A 17,532-nucleotide genomic window follows, 5' to 3' on the forward strand; every position below is an offset into this window, starting at 1 on the left:
AAAAAAAAAAAAAAAAAAAAAAAAAAAAAAAAAGGGAACAAGAAAATCTATCAATATTCTCTTTATGAAACAGAGATTTCACAGTAGCATTAACTTATCTTTGTCTGGTTCACCAAGTATGCCTACATTTGTTTGTTGTATGGCTTTACTGTTTCGTGCTTCAGATTGTGAGTATCTAGGATTTAGCCTCTTTTCCATGTTCTGTTTATTCACTGTTAATTATTTTTCAAGCTGAGTTGCTTGAGAACAAGAAAAATTTAGCTTCCATTACCCTCTATTGCAGATGAAGGACAGGCTTTCCTATTGCATGTAGTCTGCATGTGATGGTAAGATGCTGTTGTCAGGGAACTTTTTAATGCTTTCTGATGCTAATGCTTTGTTGTCATTCTTTTCAGTCATTTTTATTTATTGTTGAATATGAAGCACAAAATATTCTACTTTATAATTTACTTTGTATTGAAAATATTTTTTTTAAATTACACAATTCAAATACATAGAAATATTCAAGGCCTTTTGGAAGYTGTGACATAAAAGGTAAAATACTTGTAGGTATAATAAAAGAAAAATTACTGAAAATCAGTATTAAATCATAGAAGTATGACAACTTGTTACAGTTTTGGAGTTATCAGAAATACAGAATACAAGTGGCTAGCTACATGATATTTAACCAGTGTAAAATATTGATGCAGTAAAGCATATGAATGTATATTTCATGTTGTTAATAATATAGAATTGATAACTATCTTTTGAGAGAGAGGAATTTTAATATTATCTATAATTAATYAACTACTAGCTATAAACACATAAATCTAAGTATATTAATGAAACTTGTGCAACACTTATTGGTCATCTTTCAGTTATGCTGTGTTGCTTATTTCTTAATGAGCTGTAACATCTTTCTCTGCCATCTGCTGAAGTATTACCAAAGTTTAGAGAAACCCTAAAAAACAGAGTAAAGCACTCTATCAAAAGAATGGCTATGAACATTTTGCTCCTATTTGTCTCTAGAGATTACTTTTCACAAATAGGTAAGATTTCTTTCAAGTCATGTTGTAATCATGATGAGGTATTTCTTATTTCAGAGATGGTATTACAGACACCAGCAATGTTTGGAAACAGTACTTTTCAATCTCTTTTTCCTGAAAGTGCCCTACTGTGTTGTGTTCAGTACAGGAGTGAACACTAGGCCTCTCTGTGAGTTTGATTTCTTCATCTTATGTAGCTTTAAGACAAAGGTTTTCTTTCTTAATCTGCAAGCATTTTTTCAGCATCATTGCTTGGGGTCCCGTTCACAACCAAAGCGTCAGGACTTCAACYGAATCTTAGTCTGAAAAACAAATCTTGAAAGACTCACTGTGAAATGGAGAGCATCCATCACCAGCCTCAAAGAAGAAATAGCAAAATTATTGTTAATACCCTGTGCTAAATAGTCACATCAGCTGGCCTTCTACTGTCGGGCCAGCCAGCAGCTGCATCTCTCCTTATATCTTCTTATGTCATGTGTGGTGTCTCCTGTGGTATCCAGACTCTTCTCAGCAGCAGTCATGCATTTCACCCGTTTTGCTTGTTTTGGCAGGCAGGCCTATCACTTTGCTTTCCGAAGTTGTCATAACATTCTTCTATCTTTGTGTTTTTCTTAATTTTTTTCTCCTTAGGGTGTCCTATCCTCTACACACGAAGAATGGAATTGCCAGGATGAGAGTAGGGTTGGTAATTGCACATGTCAAAGGCAGCTGATTTTAGGTTTAAGCATTTCGTTTTTTCAGTAACATATCTGAAAGCTTTTAGGTGACTGCTATTCAAAGCTGCAGCATCAGCCCACTTGAGAAGAGTTGCATCTTTTGGGTATCTAGTTACGCTGACTTCTGTAAAATATCTTTACCTAAAGCTAAATTTTTTTACAGAGGTAGTGTCTTCAGACTGAACCTCTACTTAATATTTATAAAGTGTTATTCATGTACCAAAATCCTACCTACAGACATTTCTCTGTATTACCCAAGATGAGCAATGCATAATTTCTAAATGTGTGGTTTTGTTTTAGTTTTGTAGAGCTTTGTTTTACTTTCTTGAATCTTTTTTTGTGGGTTGCCTTTGTATTCTATGTATGATTAATTTAAAGCTTGTGCAAACTGATTAATTTCCTGATATTTTAAAATCTTTTTCAATCCACTTTTTAGTGCATGCAAACAAATTCAAAAGGGTGTCTGGAATACAATTTTATTGTTTTGCTGTTACCTGGATCTCTGTATTGATTAGACAGAAACTGATTTCACAATAACATTTGAAGATTTGTAATTAGTTGCTTCATTTTCACCCTTTTTCTCAGACAGTTCAAACACTGACATTAATATTGCTTTCAGATGGTTATGTCCTTCAGTACTGAAGTTTCCTAAAAATCCATGGGAAAAGAGCAAATGCTACAGATTGGATCATTTATTCTAAAAGTGTTTATTGTCCCYGATATATCTGGAGGGGTTTGTGCTTTCACCTACCTACCTGGAGTTTTAGTTTGTAATAATMTCTCGTTTGAAGTCAGTTTTATTACATGTTGAACAAGTTTTGTGTGGGCATATGATACACCAGAAAAAATTGAAGAACTGCCACTTAAGCAACTGATGGCTCAATTGAGAGTACGAAATTTATCAGTACACCTTCAATACTATGATTACAATATCAGAGCAAAAATATTTTAAAACTCTGCCAATCTATATTGTGATCCATGATACTGTTTTCTTGAAAAATGTGATGATATTTAAAGATGGACCAGGAATATTCCTGTACTTTTGTGCAGTAAATGCCAACTTAACGTTTCAGCAATAGCCTTGTTTGCATATGGATTTTACAAAAATCCATTGAAGATTATTTGAAAACCAGCTCATTAGAATGACAGATTGCTTACCAAATTTTGTTTTCTTGTCAACTAATATTGGTTACATTCAATTAAACAAGGTTATACTTTCTAAAAACACAATCCATRTTAGCAGCTAAGTGCCTTGCTTATATCAGCAAATCACATTCCTAATTTCTAGATCTAGTTGGATGATTAGGCTSTGAATGTTTCTAAAATTTCTCCTTTGCATACAGCTTTCACATTTTCAATACCTCTATTTTACTATATACATTGTTTGAGTACCAACACTGCAGATTATTAAGTGAGGGTAAGGGAAAGGCTTTAARCAAAAGCAATTGTCAGCTTTCTGTCCTGGTGTGTTGTCAGATGTTTGACAAGCTGTCTCCTGGCCACAGGCCATCTGCTTGGAATGGAGCTGACTGCTCTTCTGAGGAACCAGCAAAACATGAGGCCACACAGAGCAATAGCTCTGTGTCATTTGGTCAAGTCAATAAAGCTAAGGTTTGGGGTGCAGTAATCCCAGTTTTGACATGACCTTGTTGGTTGATTAAGATTCTTAAACTTTCTATGCTAGTTTGTCATTCCACAAAACAAGAAAGTGCAATTTACGAACTTGATTTAAGTGTTGGAAAAAGAGATGAGTCAGTGTTTACCAAAAGTTATGACATAATTAATTATAATTAAAGAAGAGTTATTGGGGAAAATCATGTAATAAAGAGAATATGTATGGGGGAAAGGTGAAGTAAAAATGTAGAAAAAAAATGAAGATGTGCAGTGGAGTGAACCTTACACAGGCCAAGATGAGAACTGAGAATTAGAGTGTATATTATGTRTACATTCTGCCATGCAAAAGATAGGAAGAAGGCTGTGTTTGAAGGAGGGAGTGACTACAGAGGAAAATTTATGTTTCCTCCTTTCAGCTATGAAGGAGGAGAAATAAAATTTTAAAAAATKTTATTAAAAATATAGTTTATGGCTTTCTGCAATTTGTGTTCCTTCCTTTCATTAGGAACAAGTAATCTTTGACCAAAGCTGCCTTGCAAATGAGTATTTGGGAGTTGCATTGATTTGGAAAATGCATRCTAAGACCATAAATAAAATAAGATCAGAATAGTATTCTAATATTCAGATGATTTGACTTGCTTCTTGGTGACCTTTCTTGCAGTATTACTTAGTACTTTAGAAATTATTTCAGGTAGTCTGCAAGGTATTTAGGTCCTGGTTTTCATGTAAGTAGTATGTTCTGCTTTAATGGCAAATTTGTCCCAAAACCTTTTGGGTGTTGTGTAATTTTACTCTTTAAGTGTTTTTAAAGATGTTGAAGTTAATTGCTCGGTGTTATTTTCTATGCAGAAGTTTCTACTCTGAAATCGTCTCTTGTATCTGTATGCTGGACTTGCTGATGTCCATTGACAGTAAAACTGATCCTAGTCTAACTATTATTGCACTTGCAGACCTTCATTCAGTGATTTAGAATTTAGTAGTGCAGTCTTACTTTTTTATTATTTGTCTTTACTTTTAAAAGAAAATTTTGGCTCTTGAGTGCTCTTTCCTTCTTATGAGAAAATTTTAATTAGTGTTTTCCATTTGCKGAATTATTTGGCAGTATTGGTAATTTCCTTTGCTTTTGCGCTGACATGTGAATTATAATTTCGTTGCACTGTGACAGTGTCGAGTGTTTCTAAAACTCTGCAGTGGGGCGTGAGCAGGCGTACTACTTGTGTACTACTCATCTGCTTACATGCTTTGTTTATACATTATTTATTAGACTTATACGCATTAAATTAAAAAATTGAATTAATAATGTGACTTTGATGTAAAACAGAAGTTGCTTATTTATATATGACAGGCAATTAGGAAAAAAACACTCTTAGGTTAGTTGAGTGCATTTTTGCTTGCTTTCAGACCCRGTACAGTCTCATGAATAAATGTTTGATTCCAGGTTACCAGGTTTGTGTTTTGATTCGAAACAACTCAGAGGAGAGGTAGGTTTGTTAACTTACATGCAATAGATACAGGAAAATGTGAAGGTGACCCAGGTACGTGGCTTCAGCAGCTCCTGCTGTTTCCTCCTGCAGATCAGGAGCCTGTCACAGCCCCTGCCAGCACAGGCTTGGTCATCCAGGGCACAGCCAGCACCGGAACCCTGCTTGGATGACCTGTGAATCACAGCTCAACAACATCACCTTTTCCTTTGTCTATTTCTTGCACATTTTTATAATGAGTTTCATTGATTAGGAAAGCCTGTGTGTGCTGAACTCATTGAGAAGTAGATCACGGTTGTCTTGATGTGTGAAATATCATCAGTAAGGAACTAAGAATATGTAGAGAATGCAGTTGGGTGGGTATCGTGGTGCTACTCAGTGCTGTGGAATTGCTGCACATGTAAGGATGGTTAACATGAAGGGTGTAAACAGTTAAACTTTATTGTCTAGATTTTCTGAATGTCTTTCTGAGCACTTACAGTTCCTTTAGCTAATAAAATGAAAATAGATGAAAACTTGTTTTGCTGCATTTGAAGTGTTCAGAAATAGACAGGGAAAGAAATGGGAGGAGGAAACCTAGTCATGCCTACAGCATATTATCTGCCTTAATGCTACAGGTTGCAACCAGCTCATCGTGACAAAGAAAACAAAAATGTTTCATTTGTATTTTGATGCATTCCTTCTTGTAGCTTTTTGAAGCAAAACACCATTGCACTGCTACAAAAAAAAAAAAAAGTGTTTACACTYAAGTGTTTCTCTTACTAATAGAATATAATTTTTTTTTAAATGCATATGTTTCTGAGGCCTAAACTCTACAAAAACACTTCTCTTTCTTGAAATTCCAGTAGTTTTAGGCTGCTGGGCATTGTATAAATAATCATTCAAACACATTTGTTGATGGTTTGCCAAAACTTTGAAGTGAAGTAATTTTTTCAGAGGTTAGAAAATCTTAATTCAAAATTATAATTTAATGGAAAACTTTTTCTAGTGATTATTATGTAGAAACTCATTTATTTCTTTATTTCTTTTAAAATTATTGCTTTAGAAGAAAAAGGAWAAATTCTATTTATATAAGTGCTTCCAAACATCTGCAGCTCAAAGTACATAATTCACAGTGACACCAAAGGTTGGTTTGTGTTTTGACTGGATGACTTTGGTATTATTTTTGTCTGCAAAGGAAAGAGTGTATAGCATCCAAGTGGCGCAAGATGTTTGCCTCTCCAGAAATTGTGATGAATTTGGGACAAGGGGCAGACTGTTAAAAAAAAAAAAAATTGAGGGGAGGGGGAAGAAGGGCAGTCAAAGTGAGAACACTTGCATTCCATTCGGCGTATTTGAGCTGGGAGCTAGACTGAAGTACAGATCATTATAAACAAAGTAAGAAAAAAATGAACAAATTAATCAGCTAAGAGAAGAATCAGTTGAATTGTTTTTGTTTGCTTCACATGGTTATTTATTGTATTCAGGTTTCCACAGGTGAAGACTCAAAAATATAAAGTGAAAAAGTAGCTTTGTTTCATCGTCTTTTTCATGTTTGGTGTCTAAAATAATTATTTGTATTTCAGTTTACTGCAGTGAATATGTGTTAACTAATTTCAAGACCTAGATGCACTTTTCACTTCTGAAAGTGTTATGCTGTGTAGTAGTAGGATCTCAGTACCCCATAAACTTACCTTTCAATGGTATTGGTGCATTTTCCATCAAAGTATGGTGTGTCACTTTGCTCATGAGCATTTTGCTTTAAATGCATAAAGGAAGAAATGCATGTTGCATAATAGTTCTGCCATTCTGGACTCTGACTTTCCCATAATTTGGAGAACTAAAACCATTTTCCCAAGTTATTCAGTAGGAACTAGGTTATATTYATTTCACTCTACTTCAGTAATTGAGAATTCCAGTTTAGCAAGGTCTTCAGGYGTAAAAGTCCACAGAAAGTGGCAGAGTACTCACTGTTTGAAGTGAAGGCACTGATGTGCAATCAAGTCATTATGCACTGGCTGACCCAGACTGAGTGACTTAGCTCTCACTTTTGATTTTTCTGCGACTTGAATAAAGATACATTACCTTAAGTTTAGTGACAGAATTAATCTATTTGTGGGAGACTGTGGTTATGTATTTTTAAACTAGGGCAGCCTCCTCAGACTGCTGCAAACAGATCAGACCAAAGATCCACCTGCCTCGCCATCCTGACCTCACTCAGGTCAGTACAGGAACAAGAATATTGCAATATCTCCATCTAGGCACTGCCATTTTTTTTCAGCAAGCTCCTCAATGTGCTCCTGTGTGTTTGTGCCAGTACTGATTCTTMAGGCTTCAACTTTTGATAAAGACTTTAGATGAACCAATGTATTCTCGTTAAATARTATCTTTTGTGCATKCTAACCGAATAAAACAACAAATGTTATTCAGAATTCAGGAAAGAACTTTGTACAGAGTTTGCCTCATCTTAGTGCATTTTTTTCATTAGACTTTGACCCCCATACCTGCAATAACAGAGACAATTCAATTCCTTTTTCCCTAGCATATAAATGGCATAATGTGTTGACTTTTTTTTTCCCTAGCATATTGCCATAAGTTCAGGAGAGGTTAGTTTGGATTCCTTTTAATGAAAGGCAATGAAAAATATGAYGTGCCATACAGTAATATTAAAAGCAAATATAGATGTAACAGGATTAAATAGCCACCGGGACTGCATTTGTTGTAAGGAAGCGTTAGGGTTTTCTGTTATATTCAGTTTTAGCTGTTGCTTCCTGAGCCAGGGAATGTCACAGTACCCTTTTCTGGGTCAAATCTGAGCTGAAATAAAAAATAAGAAACTCACCTGATATTGCCATCCTAGTTCAATTCAGTGAGAGTGAGAGATCCTAGAGTAGCAAAACATTTATGTCTCTTTGAAAGCACGTGAACAGCCKGATTGACCTGAGAAGTGCAGAGTTAGATAGGTTTTTGCATGAGACCTCTCAGGATATGTTTGGTCTTCATCCAAACAAACCACACAGGGACCAAATAGTTGGGGCAGGGGATTGCTCTGCTCGATTTTAATGCTTTGCTGTATTCCATCTTTGTCCCTACTGAAATAATTTCTCCAGTGCCTTGCAAGTTCTTCTTTGCTTTTGTGTTATGTCTGAACCTTTTACTGTGGGAACATCATACTGAAGAATCATGTTAAATAACTATGAAAAAATAACTCATCAGTCTGTAGTGGTGGCAGGCACCATAACACCATGTTAACATGTTATAGATACAAGTTGAAGAAGAAAATGCTGAAAAGCTGACAGCAAGTTAAAGATGATTTGTTTATACAAGTGCTAAAGTTATGTTTGATATGTTAATGCAACCTCATTTTCTAGTAAAGGCCAAACACTATTAAGTGGTTATTTGCATTATTTTTTCTATCTTCTGAAATACTTGATTCAAGGTAAATCATTTTTACTCCTTTTCTATAACTGGAACTGGGGCTGTATTTTAACAGTCACTTTCTGGGTGGGCCTCATGKACTTTACTCAGTGATATTATCCTGGTCCATTTCCTTACCTCTCCATCAGTGTCTCCTTTAACAGRTGCTCCTTTTTGCAATTTGTCTGGATTTTCCCTGTTGCACTCCAGCACTCCCACCTGGAGAGTCACTGAAAAGGGTCAGCACCCGCTGCTGCTTGAAGTGGTGCCTCTCACAACCATCCTCATTCTGCTGAATCATGTTACCTGATGCTCATTAAAAAAAGACTCAACAGTAGCCTAATAGTTTAAATTTTAAGATGGGAGGGAAGTATATGTTTGCTTGCTGTCTATCTTTGCTTCCCTGCGTGAATCTCTTCTTATCCTTTTGGTATGTTACCTGCTTTGCTTTTCATTTTGTGTCTTAGCTGYTTGTGATATTTCCTGTGCTGAGTACAAAGGTATTTGTTTCAAAAAACTGAGTGTATTTAGAAGAGCTGCACGGTGGAAATACCTTTAAAGAGAAGATTGTTGCCCCATTGCTGGGAATGGATGATGCTGTAGTGACTGTACAGTTGGGTGGTGAGGGCTGCTCAAGGAGCACTTGGAGTAGCCTTCATGAGGTTCACTGTCAGTCAAGTACATTATCAGCTGAATCCAGCTAGCTAAGGTGGGAGACTTTTTGAAAGAAATTCCTTCAGAGAGGAGAACAAATGTCTGGGTTTGAAAGAAGAGAGGAAACCTCAGGATTGGTTTTGGGGGTGGATTTTTATGTACTGAAGTATTGCCTGTCTGGCTACAGAACTCTGAATTCACACAGTGGACCACACAGTAAGACTAATGTTTAGTAAATTGTTTGTGTGATATCTTTACAAAATTACATTACCATTTCTAAGGTTTTAATATCCTTCACTCTGTGAAGTCCTTCGTGTTCTGATCAAGACATTTTCTTGTTGACATGTGTCTACACTGCTCTCATGTTCCTTGATGTATTCAAAGTGTCTGAGGTAGGGAAGCAGTTTTCCCAGTTAACAGCCTGTGTTTCATAAAGTGTTGACCTCGTGGGAATTTGCATTTAAGGGCACAATTAAACCTCATATCAGATGTTTAGGTAACCTGTGTTGCACAAAATATATTGTCTGTTTCAAGCTTTCCCAAGTGTGAATTTTCACAAGTTTGAGATAACGGAATTTAGACATAGTATTTTAAATTAAACACTTCCTTTAGCTTTCAGCTTTCTTAAAAGGATACATCCAACATTTCCTTTTTGTCAGTACCAAGTCAGATGATGTCTTCGCTTCAGTGTGCTCCAAAAAGTATTTTTATATGTTTTTAGAAGGAAACTCAGTTTCTTACTTGCAGCTGTTGGCATTTTGGAGCCCTGGAGTGAACCAATAAAAACACATGTTCTTTTAAAGAACATCTATTTTTATTGGACCTTGCTAACAATCAGTGACACAGAATTCAAAAAATGTTGGCTCAAATGAATAGAAGGGCTGTATTGTTTTAAATTCTATTTTTAAAATTTTCTTTACAGCAAGATTACATTAAATTTCATCTGCTCCTGCTCTTATGAAAAGGAGTGCTTGCCTTTAGAATGCTCTTTTAATATTTTAAAAGTAGTGTCAAAGGTATTGAAGTTGTAAAGTATAATATTYTACTAAGACATACAGTGTTGCTACTTAAATGTGTTATTATAATGCTTTCACAAACAKGGTCATTGAAGATTTTATCTCCTAGACATCCGAGAATAAATCAGAATCTCTTCTGTTAATACATTGTTTCCAATATAATGAAACACTTAGGTGCAAAGGTCAAATTAGATCACCATTTCTTTCAATGCTGCCTCAAATTTAATTCAAGCAGTATACTAGTTGAATATGCCCTGGTTTTTTTCAGCTATCAACACTCTTAAATAGAAATAAAGTGAAAGAGAGATTACAAAATGTTCCCAAGTTTGATGTAAATGGAATCATGTCAAGATTGACTTGATAAGGAGGTTCATCCATTTTATGTTACCTGTGCTGCATCTTTACTGTACTTAACTTGTTCTGTGTTCTGTGAGTTCCTGGGGTCCCACTGCTGTTTTTCATTTCACTGTCCTGTGCTCAGCAGACAGCAGTATGTGCATATGCACACAGTAGCAAGTGCTAATTTTTTAATTTTTGTCATTGAGTGAAATATTTAAAGAAAACAATCTTAAAACTTCTTTCAATACAGTGTGTGTGTTGGAGAATTAAAGTACCCTTTTTGCATGAAAAATAAAAGTATAAAAATTTCATGTATATTTTCCAATAAAAGGCTGGATCCTTGATTTGGGAGGACAGTCTTTCATTTGCTTGCATTTCAAAAAGTATGCACTATTTCCTTTGTATCTACTTACTTAATACGTAAAAAACAAAATCCAGCCATATATTGGCATAACTAGGAGCACAAATCCAACCCAACATTCTGATAAATATCTGATCTGATAATTAGCTTTTATGGCATACAGTTGGACCAGGAAGAAACTGAATAATGATACACATTTTAAAACTGTAGCTCTAGTACTGTCTGGGATTGTAACTTGCTTTTGTCTGATGCTTTCCCTACTGCAGAAATGGTGATGGGGTTATTTACGTTAAGTCGTTTGGCTTGTTGAAAAAAAATATGCCCACACTCTTCTACTTAATGGGATTCTTTCCTCGTTGCAGTGCAAACGGCTGGAGCAGGAGCTTCATCATCTGAAAGAGCAGAACCAGACTTCAGCAAACAACACGAGACATATGACTGCTGAAAACAATCAAGAACGTGCTCTGAAGGTAAATCTCCATTTCTTCTTGCAGGCAAATTAAGGTTGTAAGCCCCTGGTGCCAGCTTTCTGGGCTGCATWTATCAGTTGTGTACATTTCGGCAGAAGTGAGCTATGGTGTTTGCCAACAACTGCTTCTTTAAACACAGATACAGCACCCTTCTGTTATGGTTTTATTTTATTTTATGTATGAAAGCAACAAGAAAAAAAATAACATGTCCTCCAAATTATTGGGCTGGCAATTAACACTAGATTTTTGAGACCTGTCCTTTCAAATTATATTGTATAAGGTGAAGAAAACTGCAACTATTTGCCTCATGATACCTTTGCAAAACTAATATTTTAAAGCATGGCTGTTTGATCTGCTCCCAGCAGTGTGTGCTATATTAATAACATTGTTGACCGATACTGCTAGTGACCACACAGTTGATACTACTATTTGCAAAAGGGTAGCTACTTGGAATTGGGAGGAGGAATAATAAGTCTTGTCAATAAGAATAAAAATGAGCAGAGAGGCGGGAGAGGGTCAGAGAAAGGACAGTGTAAAGTGACAGGTTATTGCTGCTTTGAGAAAGGGAAATTGTAATGTCAGTGGAATTGATAGCTACATAGCCAGCAATCTCACCGCTAGCCAGGATAAGAGACTGTGCCAGGTAAGATGTGCAAGTGTTGTGCACACCTCTTCAACCACTATATTCTTAAAAATGTCTTTTATCAGTAGTGGAGATACAATACAAATACAGAATTTACTCTGTTTATATTGTGTTGTCATTTTAAAACTGTTTGATTTAGACAGTAAGGTCCAAAGGTATTTCATTTATAGATAGATTTTCCTCTGTCTCCTTTTTATATTTTTTTTAATTTGGGAAACATCATTATTCATATAACAAACTTGACCAAAGTGAAGTATAAGAATAAAAGTAAATCATTGTGTAGTTTGATTTTTTTCAGTAAGAAAAGCAATAAATATAATAATAACAAATGGAGAGAGGCTGTGTACCACACAAATGCTGTATGTTCAATGGGTTTATAATTGCCATCCAAATTTATGGTGAATATTGCAAAATCAGGTGTACAATACTGAAGACAGGTGATTAGAAATGGAGATCATAAACATTCAGGGCTGTTTCTGACTGCAATAATTGCATTGTTTTAAATCTGGTATCACTAGAAGTTAGTGCTTGCCAGGCATGCTACTTACTGAACATAGTGTTGTTTTTCATTAATTGCATGCTGACTTGGTTTTTCTGTGTCATTGAAAATATTATGCACAGAGCCTTTCTGTAAGGAAAAAAAATTATTTAAGCTACACTTTTTGCATTTAATATTGTCTGACATAATGCTTACAGAATAATTATATTTTCAGAGCAAGAAGTGATTTGATAGTTCAGAGTGTTACTAGGATTTCATTCTAAGCCTGATATTGCTCTCCCAGCACCTAATCTTTAAAGAATTTCATTTCTGACTGTCACAGGAATTTTTTTATTTTTCAAAGTTAAAGGTTAATTGATCGTAGTCTCTTAGAGATGAGAGTCTTGGGAGGAAAAAAAAGAGCACTTTTCAATTTTTGGCAAAGTTGAACCTTTTTTAATATTGTAGCTCTGTAGAGTTTGCCTCAGTTCATATTACTGTTGCCTACAGTGAGGGCAGGTCCTTTGGAATTTTTTTTTAAAGGCTGAGTTGTATTCTTGACCTTGAAAACTTTAAAATGCCCCAGTGAAATATCGCCAATAGTAGTTCTCTTCGATATACAGCACGTGAGCTCTCCTCCTGACCTCATATAAATGAAAACTTATCACCCATTTTGAGTGTAACCACAGCCTGGAAAAGTGACTGTCTGGTAAGGATGAAAGTCATGTCGGTGGCTCGCTTAGGAGTGGGTTTGGTCAGTGCTCTGGGGCTGGGGCAGTCCTGCTGCTGTCAGTGGCACAGCTCCCAGAGGAAGGAATATCCAGGCAGAGCTGTCAGTGGCACAGCTCCCAGGGGAAGGAGTAGCCAGGCAGAGCCCTCTGATGGGGCACACACCTCCCTGTGGAACCCTTGTGTTGGCAGCTGTCACCTCCTGCCTCTTGCATGCACTCAGTAGCTCTGTAAGGTGACACACAGAGTGCCTGTACAGACCCGACCATCCCATCTTGTCTCCCCCCTCCACCACAGGGCACTCTCTGGACATTTGGCCATTTTCAGAGAAATAGAATATGTCCTTTGTCTGTGGTACAGGGTAAATATCAACTCAACTTTTATTTTCAACATAATCCGGAGTGCTACATTTACTTAATGCAAACATGCAAGCTCTCCACATGCAAACTGGAAACTGTGCTATGTGTTATTAACCTGTCCAGCAGAAGGTATCCAGACATTTCTTCTGAGTCTGTCCAGGACAGCTTGTGTCAAGAATGTTTTTTATTTAAAACTGTAATTTTCCCTATTCTCCTACTCTTAATTAATGTGGAGGCAATCTCTTGATTCAGTTTGGCAAAATATGCATTCTGATGATGAGAAATTTGATCTACTTTAGATTTTCTTAAGGGAATAACAAGTGTAAACATCAAATGCGGTGCAGGGATATTTGCAATCTTAACTGGATAAAAKTATAGTAATCAGGATCAGTTAGATTAAGGATGGTGGAAAAGTTTGTGATAAAAAATGAGATCATTACCTCTATGGAACCCTGAAATACACTTAAGAACAAAACTCAGTGGCTGTTTTTTCTTTTTTACTTTTTAAAATCATCTCACAGTAGTGAGTTGTTTGGAAGGGAAAAAGTATAAGACCAATCCACAAGAAACCTATTTCGTTCTACTGATGGTAGGGTCTAGTAGGTAAAATAAGCTGCAAGTGTTCCGATTTTTTTTTTTTTTTGATATATCAGTTCACAGGCTACTGCCACCTTTCTTTGAGTCTGTAGCAGTCCATGGTCAGGAATGAGGCAAAGCAGCAGGGAGACACATTATAACTGTGGGAGAGGTGTGGCCGCAGTAACTTGGCTAGATTCCGGATCTGGAAATCACAAGGATGATACAAGCATTTCTATCTTGTATCTCTTTTGCAGACTTTTTGGTTTTATACTTTTACATTCCATGTCACACCTGTGGATAATGTGACAAATAACACATATGACACATAAGGCATGCTGTTCACATTATGACGTGCTATTTCACCTTACTGTAGCATCTGCACATCTTTGGTAAGATAGCTCTTCTTAATTAATCTCTCCATACGTATTAGTAGTACGTGATTTAAAATTTCCATATTTAATGTATTTATTGCTTAGAAAATGTCTTAGGGCCTTGTTGGCCATTCAGCCCCACAATGTCAAACTGGCACTCCTAATTTTTATAATGTTCTTATTGGTCATAGGAGATTGTATTAATTGACTGAAAAGGCCAATTTCAAATCTTCCCTCCAGGCAGTGCCCACAACTGCACAGGGGTCATTCAGAGAAGCATGTGGTCCCTTATTTCCATAGTTAAAGTAAAATAATCCTCTTCTTTGTGAAACCATTTTTTAAAATCTCTTATTATATTTCACATTGAATTATAGCTAAATCTTTTAGGGATAATTGCTTCCTAAGGGCCTATACATTTGCGCTCTTAGTACATTTTCATAAAATAAGATCTGCAGAGTGCTTTGCAGTTCTAATGTGTCAGGGTCTATACGTAAGATGATTCATTTGTGCTTGGCCTTCATAATTAACATTTGCTCTCTACTGATTCTGATAACTCTATTCCCACATTACACAGAAATAACTGATTCAATTAAAMATAGAAAAGTTGAAGAATTGCTACTTTTTCATTATTTTTCAGTCACTCCTTTTATTCTTTTTAGCTTTGTAGAATATAATTTTGAGATTTAGAGTTTTAAGTAATACATTTTTTCTGAAGAAAAATAAAAATTTTGTCAGTGTGCATGTCCTGTTTACTGAGTTGAAGAGGAATGGGAAATCATTCTTGTGAAACAAATAACTTACAATGAAATTTCGTGGAGAACGTTCAACTGGTTTTGAATGAGATAGAGAGGTTCTTTTTTTCACAGGCCTTATCTATTTTGTAATTTTTAATTAGATGGTATATTCTTCTTGAAGCAGCTATTGATATGCTTTAAAAATCAGAGATACATACTAAGTTCACTTTCGAGGCAAACTCTTGAAAAGGTGAGGGCTTTTTCATGGTGATATACAAATCTGGTGTCCTTTACTGTTGAAACAAAAAATCTGGACAAAAAGGACTGCTGTCACATTTCCAAATGATCTTATAGGTATTTTTGAATATAGGATTCCACTTTCATATTGGAAATAGGAGGGGCAAAGTTGATTGCAGATCTGTCTCTCAGTGAAAAGGAAATAGATGCACTGTGCCCTTACATTTACGTATGGTCTGTATCTGTTTTTTCTGAAACTGAAGAAACATTTCAGGACCAAAGGGAATAGTTAACAGGCTTCTTGGAGGCTATCTCCAGCAAATAATATGTTGTCACAGCTAATCCTGAAAGGTTTTTCATGGTATTCTTCCAGTAACTTATATCAGAATAAAATGCTACAGGATTTGCAATTTCTAATTTTGTGCAAGATCCATTTCGGTTAGTTCAGTTTCTTCTCCTAAGGACACGTCTTCCTCAGCTTTCAGAAGAGTTGCCCAGTTTAGGTTGTAGAAAGCCATAATGAATTCATTTCTCTCTCCAGTACCTACCCTAATGCAGGATGTGCTCTCATTTAAATGCCTGGATAATGTGAAAGAAAAATTTGCTACCCTGTCGGTAAAGCACTTAAGAGCAATACTGATTTTTAGAGTGGAAGTTTGCTGAAGTTTTAATGCTTAAATTGCTTTTAATTGCATAGTGAAGTTGAAAATAAAAGACTGGTGAAACTTAGAGCATGCTGCTGACAATCTGGATGCAAATAAGAATGCACAAACATTTTTGTTCCGTTGCTGCTTCCTAGACACTTTATCAGACAGGGTAGACACAGTTGCAATCTTAATTGCATTGAGCAGAGCCTTTGCTTTTGCTGCACCCAGAAACACTTAATCACAAGGTCTCAAAGTGTGTCAGTGAGGTTAGACACAAGTCTGTTCAGCTCTTATCCATGCTAGAAGAATGATTAATCACTTTATGGCTTGGTGTTATTAAATAGTACCATAACCTGAGAGGATATCAGTGTGAGCTGGAGCATCGTGCCATAAATGAACACTAAAATGAGGCCACAGAAACTTCTGCAGAAATAATTCTGTCCATGTTGCACTTCGATAATAATTTTCTGCATTCCTTTCTCTTTAAGTTACAGTGTCTCCAAAAGCTATTGCTACAGACTCTGACAGCTAGCCTGCCCAGTTAATTGCTTTCTGGAGAGGGAGAAAATAGCTCATATAATCCCACAGTCATCAACGTTCCCCCTCAAGTCCCATGGAAAAAATGTGAGCACTTTTTGAGTCGTCTTTAAAGCAGTCATTCGAAGCTTCTTTGGACCCAATTGTTAACCTGGTCCTCTGGTCAGTTCAGGGATAGAGATCCTAAACGGATCCCCCAAAGGGTTTCTCCTTCATTTGCTGTCATATATTTAGGAGTGTAAGGGTTTGCTTATCTGTATCTCTTATAGGCAGGAAGTGACTGATTCAGTGTATGTATTTGACCATGGATCAGAAATTTTATCTACTAGTATCACTGTCAGTGACCAGTTTTATTAACTGGTTTTTGAAGCCATTCAGCCTACCTGGGGGGGTTCTATTTCATTACGTAGGTTTAAACAGAAATTTGTTAATGAGTGTAAGTAACATTCCCACTATACCCCCATCTGGCAGTTAATGTTTTTGCACCAAGTCATTTCTATTCATGGACCAAAAATACCTTGTGTAGGGAACTGAAAGTTAGAATAATTGCTTAAATGTGTCATAAGCAAATAATACAACATTTTCCCCTGATAAAAACATGAGAAAAAATTACAAGTCATTGCCCTTCACTGAGAGTGAGGTTACCCAGAAACACAGGCTTCCAGAGTTCAATCATCCTGGTTTATATGAAACATCTACCTGGGAATTGAAGAGAAATTATGTTTGGTAACATTAATACTTGCATGATTTTCGATGATCAGTTTCTGATGGCATGAAGTGGTTGTGTGGATAGATGTCAGGGACATTTGCGCAGCTCCTGATTCACTAAGGCATCGCCATGGGGCAGAATTTTGAATGCATTAAAGCCTTGTTTTCAAATAGAAGAAAACAGTCATACCGAAATTCTCGTCTTTGCTTCCTTGATTTCACTGGCCAGGCCACCTTCCTGATCTTTAAGGCTGCCCTTTCACTGACCACACCATCTGGCATGTCAGCCCTGTGTGTACAGCGTTCTCTGCACAGCAGCTATGTAGGATTTCTTGGACTCTGTTCAAATGCAAGACCAAACACTTACGTTTCTTACCTACTGTGTTTTTTCAGAATCATTTCAAAGCAAAGTAATATATGGGTAAGAGTGAACAATAT

The 17,532-nt window shown here is 36.3% G+C and overlaps 1 protein-coding gene across 1 annotated transcript in view; it reads left to right on the plus strand.

Annotated features, from left to right (window-relative positions):
- MIPOL1 (mirror-image polydactyly 1) overlaps positions 1-17,532 on the plus strand; it is a 150,984-nt gene that overhangs the window by 44,515 nt on the left and 88,937 nt on the right. Inside the window, exon 9 of the mRNA XM_057367918.1 lies at positions 10,965-11,072. Within this exon, the coding sequence (XP_057223901.1) occupies positions 10,965-11,072 (108 nt within the window). The remainder of the gene's footprint in view (positions 1-10,964; positions 11,073-17,532) is intronic.

The sequence above is a fragment of the Malurus melanocephalus genome, unplaced genomic scaffold, assembly GCF_030028575.1.
Source record: "Malurus melanocephalus ecotype Western Australia unplaced genomic scaffold, MMel_1.1 scaffold_0, whole genome shotgun sequence".
In the NCBI taxonomy this organism is placed as follows: domain Eukaryota; kingdom Metazoa; phylum Chordata; class Aves; order Passeriformes; family Maluridae; genus Malurus; species Malurus melanocephalus.